The sequence below is a fragment of the Lactuca saligna genome, chromosome 3 (assembly GCF_052625555.1).
Source record: "Lactuca saligna cultivar CGN05327 chromosome 3, ASM5262555v1, whole genome shotgun sequence".
In the NCBI taxonomy this organism is placed as follows: Eukaryota; Viridiplantae; Streptophyta; class Magnoliopsida; order Asterales; family Asteraceae; genus Lactuca; species Lactuca saligna.
This window is the reverse complement of record NC_136419.1, coordinates 23,085,184-23,098,076: the sequence shown is the minus strand read 5'-3', so window position 1 is coordinate 23,098,076 and position 12,893 is coordinate 23,085,184. Positions and strand designations below refer to the sequence as shown.

Genomic DNA, 12,893 nt, shown 5'->3' with positions numbered 1-12,893 from the left:
AATCAAGCGTTCTCAAAAAAATATCAATTGAATCCAACGGAATAGGTGAACCTACAATAAAAAAGGTAAAATATTATAAAGTGATTATAGATATAAAACTTGTCAATTTAATACAATAGATTTGGCATACATGCATCAACATACATCACAAGTCCGTAAGCGCATGGTAAACCAAAACATGTCCGTAGTTGACAGCCACAATTCTTAGGAGTTGATACAAATTCTTTTAACCGATGAAGCTCTTCTAAGATTTTATCAAAAGCATGCTTTGAAACATGATGTCACAGTGAATTGAATATCTCATCCTTAAACTTTGGTTTACGAATGATTATGCTCCTTGTGAAACTCTTTTTGATAGCTGTGTCTTGTGACTGTATAATTGTTTCAATAACATATATGAATTTATCCAAATCACTTTTTCCAGATGCTAGGTGTTTTTTTAGCATAACGTGTTGGCTCTCAACTCTATTTGTTGTTGAATTTCCAAAATTGGTACTTTTGTGAGTCCACAATGATACAAATTTTTCGGGATACTTCTCCAACCAAGTATTGTAAAGATACCCAAAAACAACTAAAATGTGAAGAAAAATCAAATTAGTACGATTGAATGAATATTAATCATTAAAGAAATTAAGAGTTCAGGATATATGTTAATGATACATGGATCTTTGGACAATAACGATTGAAGGTCTGCATAAGCTTGCATGTATGCACTCAATGTCGGAGATTCGACTAATTTCTTCCATATTGGATGAAGAGAACCCCAAGTCTTATATGATTTGATACGTTTGCTACAATGCTTTGTTTTATCATTGAATATATGTCACATACAAAGTAAATGACTACGTTATGGAAAAACATTTTCGCACACCTTCATCAACACCAAATCTCTATCGGTGACGATGACACGAGGACAAAAAGAGTCATTAACTGTCAATTTCAAACAAGTCAATTCAAACAAGTCAATGCCCACCTATAGTTGCTTGTTTTTTCACTATGCATGAATGCAAAGGCTATAGAAAACGTCGGTCTCGTAGAAGTGACACCAACAATCACTAGAAAATGAAGATTATACTTGTTTGTTTTGTATGTAGCATCCATCAACACCACATATGGAAATGTTTGCCACATCTTTAACGATATTGGGTGCATAAAAAACAACTCCTCTAACTCGTTAGTACTTTCGTTTAAATGATACTCATAATTATACCCTTTAGTATGCAAAATGTGCATGACATTTTGTATCAGGGTTCTACCTTCTCATTGAGATATCGTAAACTTATGGCGACAATTGTATATAGTTTTTAGTGAAGACATGTTATTTTCATTCTATTGCTTTATTGTTGACAAAATATCTAGTGGTTTAATATTCAGCTCTGTCAAATCATTGACGAAACGAGTCTCTTTATCCGACAATCGCATTGCGAATGAATGACCATCCATATACATTGATGGTTCATGATGGTGATCATCACGTACGACCTTTAAGTTCCAACCATCATGTGCCTTCAAATACCTTGCTATCAATTCGAATGGACAATTAATTTTTTTGTTTCCGTATTTTTACTTCTGGATATACCACCACGATCACAACAAAGAAATACTTTAGAGGTGAATCCAAAAGTTGTCGCCTTCGATCGTTTAGTGACTGTAACAAAACTTTGAGAACGCGCCACATTTTGTACCTAATTCTTCTTCAAGAGATCTAAAAACCTAAAATTTAAGAAAATTTTAATGTTGAAAATCGATAAATTTATCAAATAAATATATACATATAATATACTTCTCTCTCTCTCTCTCTCTCTCTCTCTCTCTCTCGTTAAAATGGTTGCCAAGTCGTCGGATCACTGCAACCACCAAGGTTCACTGGATCACTAGAACCACCAAGGAGCCGATGTCAGACCACCCTAACTACCGACTCGCCACCTCTCTCTCTCTTTCTCTCTCTCTCTCTCTCTCTCTCTCATATTTCAGATTATGTGTCTTTACTATTTCAGATTGGTGTTTGTGAGGTGTGTTTTTTGTGTGTATTTAGTGTAAGATAAATATATAATGGAAGTTAAGAGAGAAAAAAAATTATTGTATTTTCTGTGACGTATTTCCGGTGATAAATGCTCCGGCGACGAGCAACGTATTTCAGATGATATTTTCGGGAGTATCTTCGGTGATATTGACGTATTTAGTTTAGAGTTTTTTTTTTGTAAATGATTTTTTATTTTTTATGTAATTTGAATAGTAAATTTATACTAATATATTTTATAGTTTTTTTGTATTTGTTTTTTGAAAATATAAACTTTGATAGTAAATATATTGGAAAAGATGATCTTGGAAACACAAAGTCAAAATTGACTTTAAAATATAGGTAACAGAGGAGGTTAGATTGGTATGTATAAAAAAATTGTCATTTACCATATGATGGTTATTTAGCAATTTAATTTAAAAAAAAAACAATCATGCCCTAATTTACTTTTTTATTTAAACCAATTTTTACCCTTCCTCTTCTTCCATCTTCAATGACTGCATGACTCCAATAATTAGAATCGATTTCAGTGACTTCGACGACAAGAGCATCATCTCCGACACATCACTGCCGACGACTCCGGTGGCGACCCAGCGTTGACAGTTAATCAGCAACTTCAGCCAATATCGTTCCAGGTACGTTTCGAATTAGAACTTCAATTTTAGGTTGTAATTTCTTCGATTTTTAGTTTCGATTCATTTGAAATTCAATTTTTGATTTCTATATTTGTGAAATCGATTTCTGTTTGATACGATTTTGTGAAATTCGATTTTTAGGCTGTAATTGCTTCGAGTTTTTAGTTTTGATTTGTTTGAAATTCAATTTTTGATTTCTATATTTGTGAAATCGATTTCTGTTTGATTCGATTTTGTGGAATTCGATTTTTAAGGTTGTAATTGATTCAATATGTTTAATCACAGGTTGGTTTATTTGATCGGATGTTGTTTGATTATTGATTTCAATATGTCCAATTACACTTTCGAATTTTGTTTTTTGTTTTTCTGATTTTATGTATTTGATTGTAGATGGATGCTAATGTCATATTAGACATTGTTTAGAATGAGGATTTCCACTCAATCTCTCAAGTTGTTGCAAGAAATGCAATAGCAATTGATAATGAAGTTGTTGCAAATGATGTGTTAGAAGATGGAATTGGAGAAGAATATGGAATTAGAGAAGAAGATGATGAAGAATCTTTTGCAGTTCCTTCAACTTTTACTACTATGGAGGAAACAAATATGACTATTAATAACAATTGGCTTGTGTCACAATTAACGAACAAGAATGATTTTACACAAGAGTTAGGAAAATATTCTTTCAAGGATAAAGAACTTACTAGAGCTATCAAGCTTTATAGTATTAGGACACATAAACAGTTTGAGGTTGTTGAGACACGTCCAACTCTATAGACCATAAGATGAAAGTTACATTTACAATCCAGTTACAAATGGTAAGTTCGTGCAATCAAACGAAAACGAAGTGGATATTTTGAAGTTACAAAGTATATCAGTCCACATACTTGTTTACATGATAATATTTCTCAAGACCATCCAAATCTAGATGGATCTTGATAGTCTAGGAAACCAAACATCTTATTAAAGAGCAACCTTCAATTAGTATTCCTGCTTTGAGAGCTAAAATAGTCAATAAATTAGGTTATATTCCTTCATACAAAAAGGTTTGGACCGGAAAACAGAAGGCAATTGAACAAGTGTTTGGCAATTAGGAAGAATCTTATTCTGTTTTACCCAAATTTCTATGCACAGTTCTAAAGTTTAATACGGGGACTATATAGTTTCGATCTCAACCAATGAAGAACCGATGGATGTTTTTTTGGGCTTTTGCCCCTTCTATTAAGGGGTTTGTACATTGTCGACCGATGATTAGCATTGATGGCATACATTTGTATGGTAAGTACAAGGAAACGGTGATGATTGCAATGGGAGTTGATGGTAATCATCAGGTTTTGCCACTAGCATTTGCAGTTATAGAAAATGAATCATATGGTAGTTGGAATTGGTTTCTTTCTTATATCAAGATTCATGTGGTAAAAGAACATGAAGGTATTTGTTTAATTTATGATCGTCATCTTGGAATTAGGAAGCTAAATCCACAAGCTAGACAATGGCTAGAGAGTCGTCCACTTGAAAGATGGACACTTGCACATGATGGTGAGAGGAGATATGAGTTGCTCACAACAAATTTGTCGGAGATTTTTAATAGTGTCCTTAAAGGTGCCCGTATTTTACCAATCACGGCTTGTGTCCAACTTACTTTTTATAGATTGGTGCATTAATTTAAGGTGAGACACCCTTTAGGAAATAGTTCACGAGCTAATGGAGATGCATATACCCCTCATGTTCTTGTCAAACAAGTAGCTTTGATGTCAAAGCAAGTGCACATTCCTTGAGATCTTTTAATCGAGAGAAATGTATATTTGAGTTGATAACTCAAAGATGAAGAAATGTGCAAGTAGTTAATTTGGAGCAGAAAACTTGCACATGTAGTAAGTAGGAAGTGTTTAAATATCATTGTTCTCATGTCTTGAGTGCATGTGCCACATTTTCTTTGAATAATTGGTAATATGTTAATAAATATTATTTAATTGTAAAATATTGTGATACTTGGGTTTCTGAATTTCCCCCCTCCTCATAAAGCGTATTGGCCACAATCATTGTTTAAAGAATTGCTTCCAAATTTAAAGCTCTTACGAAATAAAAAAAATGTCGTCTCCGCTCAACAAGACTTCGAAATAGAATGGACATTAAAGAATGAAGAAAAGTGAACATTTGTGGAATTTGTAAGCAAAGTGGTCACAATCGAAAAAAATATCCGTCTAAACCAAGGTAAATTAAGACATTCAATATTTTTTTGGTTCATTTGTATAACTTTATATCTTATTTATTTATTTATTTATTTTGTATTTTTTGTAGATAATGGTTATAAATAAAAGTTATTTGGAATGTTTCTTATTTTATTTTGTAACAAATGATTGGTGGGTTTGTATTTAAAATATTTTACTTATGAATTTTTTTTAGTTTAAGATGATGTTTGTTGATTTAAATTTAAAAAGTTGTGTTACAGTGAAGGTTTATATATATATATATATATATATATATATATATATATATATATATATATATATATATATATATATATATATATATATATATATATATTCCCGAAAGGTTTAGGGAACAATATACTTTATCAGCTTCAAAGTTTTGGCACAAAATTTTGTAGAGATTGCCGCTTTTACTCCTCTTTCATCCTCTTTCATGTGGGTTTTAGACTAAAATTATAAATTTTGGGAATTTTTATCCACCCATCGTCTATCTCACCCGATCGGTTGCACCGTCTTTACTAATCTTTCTCTCATTTTCTTCTTTATCAGATCGATTATTTTCGTCTTCCTCCTCTATATGAACCCACACACCGTCGAAATCGTTGGCTTCACGTTGTAGGCTTCCAATCGACTTTTCTACCTTCGAACCCAAACCCAAACTGCCATTCATCAACTTCTTCTTCTCCACATCTACTTCCCACCATCTACTCTAATTGATTTGTTTTCTACAATCATCGACATCTTTGAACTGCTACATCTCTCTTCTACATAGCTCTTGCTCGCTTTTGGAATAGGTCCAGGTAAGTGCTTGAAAATCCACCACCTTTGCTTCACTTGCTCGACATGTTTACGTGGACCGGCTGTATAGGTAGTGATCGGAACTCTGGAAGGCCGATAATAGACTGGGATTGCAACAGGTGAATCGGCTTAGCCTAACATCAATCTGGTACTTTATATATACATACATTTCTTGGGTTTATGAATTATTCAAATTTTGTGTTTCAGCGTATTCAACGCCACCGAAATTGTTGCAGTATCTTTAGGTTCCTGTCAATTGACGAGCAAAAAAAAAAAGAATGTGTGTATGATTGGGAACGGGAGAGGTTCCGGTTCTCTTGAGACATGGCTCCTGCTCATACGCTGCTTCTCTGCAAAGTCCATATCAGTGAAAGCTCAAAGCTTAGACCACCGGTTTGTTTCATTGGATTATAATTTCTATTAACTTTATAATTCCATCCAATTTTACCTACAGTTGTCTGTGTATTGGTGTTTGACTAACAGGTGTTGGGTTGAATGTTTTACATAAATAATTATATCAAGGGATTATTGTTTCCCTAGATTTGTTCGCTAATCGGGAAAAGCAATCACTATCTCAAAACGATGCTCAGAAAATTGAAAGTTTGCTTACCGAATTCGTTCCTTATCTAGACTATGTCATTCGATTGTTAAGGCTTCAGCTGATTGCATGATTGATGCAAAAGAAAACTTAGATTTATCAAAAATTTACCAGTATGTTTTTTTAAAGTCTTTTATCATTGTAAAAGTCAAACTTACTTTGATCCTTAAGGAGGAGTATTGATCATTGTGCCACATGTTATTTAGATCCTACGGGAGCAGATTTATTGGCTTGAAGCTACAAATCAGGATCTGTGTCGCAAACTTGATGAGAATCGCAGCAAATGCGATACTATTGATCATCAATCTGTCTCTAAAGTATGTAAAAGTTTGTAACTTTTGTCAACATTTATAAAAAATAACCAATTCTGCTGCAATTTTTCAGGTTGGTGATTCCTTTTGCGTGAAAACTTAACGGTTTAAAAGGGTTTTGCAAAGTATCAATTCATCAAATTATGAAATGACTGAAAGTGGTAAGCTTAAAAATATTATACAAATGTAAAATTATTTGTATTTAATCTTTTGTTAATGACAATAAATATAAGCAATTCTGGTGTGATATAAAAAGAAACAACAAAAGAATTGGAGCATCCCCTTCTCCAAGACTCCACGAATAAAGGGTTACATGAATTAAATAAATGACTAAAACAGAAAGAATCAGAAATGAGAGTTTTTGAAGGATCGGATACCATGAGTTTTAAGCAACATTTTTGAAAGAAATTAATGAAACTTGAGGATTAAAAAACAGGCAGCAGGTAAAAACATAAGCATAAAAACACTATAGTTTTAAAGTTGGATTAAAAAAAATTATTTAAAAATTGATGATTGATGTTTTCTTGCTCATTTTTTTAATTGTTTGTAGTTAAATTCAAGTCTCTTGAATCACAACTTAATAATTATAAATGTTTATGTCTTCTTAAGCATTTGATGAATATCTAATTAACATGTCATTCTTTTTGTGGTTGTTGCTTCAAGGTCTTTGAAGATAAATACCCTTCAAGTAATATTAGTTTCATGTTCATCATAAATCTGCTGTTTTTGGCCCGTATACCAACTATCATGTAAGTAAATCATAAAGCTCATAGTATAATTATTATTTAATTAAAATCACAAAACTTAATTTCCAAATAAATTCATGAATAAAAATTGGTTAAATTGCAATTTTTCATTCCATTCTAGAATCAAGTGAAGGATTAACAAAATGGAAAGAGTCCCATTCCAAAGTAATGGAATGAGTGATTCAGGGACGGTTTTACTTGGTGTCCTGGTGTGGTATCGGCAATACCTAATTTTCCCGTACGCAATGGAAAAAATTTCGATTTTTTTGGTTTTTTGCCTATTTTTCATGCCCCGGCAACACCTTTTCAACCGCAGCAACACCTAATGTGTATTTCTGCGTCCGTCCCTGGAGTGATTCCATTCCGTTTTGATTCCATGAAATCAATAGGTAAATTTATAGAATCAAATGTTAAAAATTAACTCTCCAAATGCACTGCAGGTGTATGACTAAGTTTCTGATTGGTCTCTTTTGGGTGGGAATGTTCCATCACCTCTACAATCCGGGATGAAAAAATATTGTAGGTTTACAAAAAAAAAAAAAAAAACTTATCCACCTTTGCAATATAACCATAAAAGTTTTTGGTCAAAATGTGGTAGGTTGAGAGTTGACCTACAGACAATTTTTCAACCTGTGTTGAGATTCGATGAATAATTAAGGGCCATTGCAGAAAATAACAATGTAATTTACTTTTTTTTTATCGTAATAATATTGTAATCTTATTTTTATTACATAATTATCTGGCTTCACACTTTCTCCGAGACCATATCAGAGAGCATTGTGCCTTCCTTGGTCTCTAAATTTTTACTTGCCCTTGATAAAAAAAAATAAAAAAAATTAATGTTGATTAAACATTCACTCCAACACTAGCCTTGGTAAAGTAAATGGTAGTTTTGCAGTTTATATATATATATATATATTCCATTCAAACCATCAAAATAGTTAATTTGGAAAAAAAATGATTTGATTAGGAATAAAGCACAAGTACATAAAGTGAAAATTTGCCCAAAATGTAACAGTTTTCTATCTGTAAGTGTAGCGACAATTTAGTTCTCTAACCTAATAGGCATTATAGGGTCATGATAAATACAACAACACAGCACCAACAGAGCGACGAGGCTTTCTCTAGTTCTTATGAAAGAAGGAAAAGTAAAAGACCATGACATGTTTTAAAAAAAATAAAATAAAATACTAAATAACCCTATATGGTAAATATGTTTAAAAGTATACATATATGGTAAATAAGTTTTTCAAGTAAAAAAAACTCCTTTATCCAAACATACATTCCATTAAACAATTCAACCATACACGTCTTCATAAGAAAAAACAAACAAACAAACCCCAAGTCTTATCAAACACTAAAAACAACTGATTGAGTCTAGTCCAGTCCAATGTAAATTAACCCTCAAATGTTCAATATATAAAGCTGATAGTGGAAACAAATATATCAAAAGACCTGATTTGAGCACATATTTGATATAGCATACACTAATTTTACCAAATAAATCGTAATTACTCATATGATCAAATCAAGTTAACATTGACAATTTGACACCAAAAGGTAAATTTGCAAGAGTTGTGTACTACTAGTACTATAAAGTGAGGTAATAAATTGCAATCTGCTTCTTTAAAAGGTAAAAGCATAATATGTACAACACAAGCATGAAAGAACATGAGAACTAAGGAACATGTTCCAAATACTTACCAGATAAATATCCCCAAAGAAATGGTAGGATAATATTGATGAATCAAATTTGAAATTACATTTGGGTTCCTATGCTTTAACAGGCACATCATCATCGTCTTCAATATCCCATGTAAGATCTTCTTCTTCCTCAGCAATGCTCAATCGTTTTCGCAACTCCTCTCTAACAGGGCTGGCATTGCCATGGGAGACCACCTTTTCCTTGTTCTCATCACTGCTCCCTATATCTTCAATCTCATCCCACCCATCTTCTTCAGGTGATGGTTGACTAGAAACAATAGAAATATCACTATCTCTATCTGTCTTCCCCTCTGATCCTGTTTTCACATCAGATTTGGCTTCCATGCTATCAGCTTTTGATTCCTTTTGATCCTCAGTTTTTGTTTCATTTTGATCTTCAGTTTTTGTTTCAGAAACACCTATCTTCTCATCATCATCATCATCTTCTATTTGTGAGTTTTCTACAGATTCCTTCTCTTCAACCTTCAAGCCAGACTCTGTGTTTTCTTCATAATCATCTTCATCTACATCCCAACTCAAGTCTTCATCTTCCTCCCCTGAAATCGCTCTGTTCACAAGCTTAACCCTCGCCTCTTCCGTCTTCTTAATCTTATAAACCCTATAAAAATATCGACTCCAGAAAGAATCTTCATCAACTCTTGCGGGAACAATCTCTTTGTAGATCTCCCCAACTACCCCATTGTATGCATTCATGATATCATTAATCTCCTCTACCTTTTCATCAAATTTAAACCCTAGTTTCCATTCATTATATTCCATAAGGTCTTCAGGATCATTCAAATACGTGTTCATATCACTTTGAATCGTTAAAATTTGAGCATCAAGTCTACTATAAGGTTTAGAAAACCGCAGATTCTCGCTACTGGTGATTCTCTGACTAATATTAGCATCGGTGAGATCACTATCGCTATCAGAATAATCAACGGCCAGCAGCGTATCTTTACCTTGAGTTATGATTTCGGTGACGGTAGTACCTAGGTCGTCGATGGCTTGGCCGACCGACTCGAGCGACTCCTGAGCCAAGCCAGCACCAGCTTCGAGTGAGGTCGGCAGGTCCTTTACGGCTTTGGCGGCTGCTTCTCGGATTACGGCCGTTTCTTTCTTGATCCCGGAACTGAATTCCTCTAGATCACGGCGGTATGTTTCAATGACGGACTCGGATTTGGAGGCTAGGGTTTTCATCAAGCTACTACCGAAGGTCCATGCGGAAGTGATGGTTGGGATGCTCGGACCAGGGTTTTGAGGAAGAGATTGCGGGCTTTGAGCTTCGGTTGCATCCAGATCGGAAGGGTCTGGATCGTCGGAGAAGACGGATTGGAAGAAATTCATGGTGGAATGGAGTGGCTGAGGTGGAGGTGGGGTTTTGAACAGAAATCAGAGATCTGACAAGGGGAAAATGATTAAAAAGGTAACTATGTTTCAATTTTGTAACAAAAAAAAAAAAAAAAAAAAAACCATTTAAGTATACCCTATTAAAAAACATCATATAACTAAAGAATTTGTTCAAAAAATACCATTTAAAATCACATTTTGCTCTTTGATTCAATGTGGTAACCGGGTGGAGATGGGAATGGCTGATTTGGCATCTTTTTCTTAATGTGTGGATTATCTAGTTGGCATGGATTATCTAGGATATATCCCCCCTTATAAGCCATCGTTGAAATAAATTAGGACAAACATCTCTACTCCTCTGTAACGACTTCCTCCTTCTTCTTCTTCTTTGGCGTATTCTTCTTCCTCTAAATCCGTCATATCCAAGTCAAGAACCAACATTTCAAAATCTAATATTGGTAGAAAGCGTTGTGAGTGTGGGTACATTGCTCGAATTTGGACATCATCAACCAAAGCTAATCCTGGAAAAAAGTTTATGGTTTGTCCATACTCCTTGGTAAGTTTAGCTTAAAGTTAGTTTTTTATTTCCCTCTCCTAAATAATTTCTTGGTTATGTGACTTATTTTCCTGAATATGAAGGATCGAAATAAGGAAAGTTGTAAGTTCTGGAAATGGGTTGATGATGATGAAGAAGAACAAGAAACAAACTTAATGGAAGTCAAGATTTCAATATTGGAAAATGATTTGAAATCTTACAAGATGAAGACAGATAAGGATGACATGAGTTTTAGAAAGAAACTCGATGAAATGAGCAGGATATTAGAGATTCAAAAATGTTGTTTGTGGATGCTTTTTGTTCTGCTTGTAGTGAAACTCATGATGTAGTATAGGGAAAATGAATGAAATGGCTGATTCCAATGTGTTTTGTAAAGGGATGTTTTTGTAGCTTTAATGGTAATGTAATCAAGGGCATAATGGTAATGTAATCAAGGGTGCTTTTGCTGCCCTTTAAAGTTTATTCTATTTTCTTTGTTTTGTGTTTTTTGAATTGAAATACATTTTAACTATAATGCTAATGTAATTGTAAGTATAAAGGTGATGTATAACAGTGAAGGTTTTTTTGATAAAACAAAAAAAATGATATTGGTATAACAGTGAAGGTATTGATATAAAAGTGAAGGTATTAAACTAAACAGGGGTTTATTGGTGAGGTTGTATATGAACTTAACAAATGGGACAAAAAAGAGGTCATGGTAAATAGGGGTACATTGGTCAACATAGGAAGAAAAACTGTAACTTTGTCCAAGAAGGGGAACAAATGAATGAACTATCTTCTATACAGGGACAGTCCCTTATATTGCAGCAGCAGGACACATAATTCAACAAAAGGGGATAATTGTCAATTTTATCATTTTGTTTTATAACCTGTCGTTTCCGACTAGTTTATGTTGTATTATTATGAGATCAATGAGATGTAAAAACACATGATTACACCAGCATACGGCTGATACTAGTTGGACGATTTTATCCCTTCCAACAGTTGATACATTCACATATAATTACAAAATTTAACAAGCTAAAGGTAATTGAGCAAACTAACATTAAACAAACATTAAACAATAGTTTTATGTGCAGTATGCACCAAAAGATGTGCCTTTAAAAGTTTTAGGCATAAACAAACATAAGTTTTATGTGCATTATGCACCAAAAGATGTGTCTTTTATAGTTTTAGGCATAAACAAACATAAGTTTTATGTGCATTATGCACCAAAAGATGTGTCTTTTATAGTTTTAGGCATAAACAAACATAAGTTTTATGTGCACTATGCACCAAAAGATGTGCCTTTCACAGTTCAGGCATAAACAAACACATGACCTAACTTAAATTAACTGGGTTTCCAATATTATCCCCAGTACCGCCCACCCTTCTCTTCAACTTCATCTTTATGATTCTCTCAGAAGGGCCTTTTCTCTTCTTCACACTGCTAATCTTTCCCTGCTTCCCCCCACATCAACAACAGGTTGATCTGCGACATAACCCTCCTCATGGTCTTCAACTTCATCTGCCACATACTCCTCCTCCTGGTCTTCTACGTCATCCGCTACATACTCCTCCTCATGGTCTTCTACTTCATCTGCCACAAACGCGTATGCTGGTACTTCATGTGTAACTGCATCAAGAGAAAATGTTTGTGTATTGTAATCAAGAAAAAATGGTTATGTATGTTGTAATTAAGAAGCCAACCTTGGTTCAATAATGGACATGTTCTTTTATTGTGACCTTCTTGCTTACAGTGACCACATTTTGGAATCCCTCCCTTCTTACTAACAATATGCCTTCCTTCTTTTTCCGTAGGACATTTCTTCCTGTTCACCTTTGGTCTCCCAGGCAGCCTTCTATGTCTTGGTGGCAAGACGGTATTAGCAACTACAGTTGGCCATAAATCAACACCATTAATTGGATTTATTGTATATCTATAGCAACTTCCAAACATGCATGTTGTTAACCAAACTGAAA

General features: G+C 33.8%; 1 protein-coding gene and 1 long non-coding RNA gene across 6 annotated transcripts; one reads left to right on the top strand and one right to left on the bottom strand.

Moving 5' to 3' along the window:
* The first annotated feature begins 5,299 nt into the window (after positions 1–5,299).
* LOC145034765 (uncharacterized) lies at positions 5,300–8,130 on the top strand. Of its 5 annotated transcripts, XR_013678218.1 has the most exons (8): positions 5,300–5,665; positions 5,734–5,782; positions 5,871–6,056; positions 6,147–6,374; positions 6,468–6,578; positions 6,646–6,733; positions 7,236–7,321; positions 7,759–8,128. It is a non-coding gene; the product is annotated as an uncharacterized LOC145034765 (long non-coding RNA). The 5 variants fall into 5 exon arrangements; XR_013678217.1 differs by having other exon boundaries at positions 5,734–6,056; positions 7,759–8,130; XR_013678215.1 differs by having other exon boundaries at positions 5,300–5,782; positions 7,759–8,125.
* A 787-nt stretch (positions 8,131–8,917) lies between these two features.
* Positions 8,918–10,443, bottom strand: LOC145034763 (BSD domain-containing protein). Its single transcript, XM_078983268.1, has one exon. The coding sequence runs from the start codon at positions 10,370–10,372 to the stop codon at positions 9,092–9,094; it is 1,281 nt and encodes a 426-aa protein (XP_078839394.1). The 5' UTR covers positions 10,373–10,443; the 3' UTR covers positions 8,918–9,091.
* Positions 10,444–12,893: the final 2,450 nt, after the last annotated feature.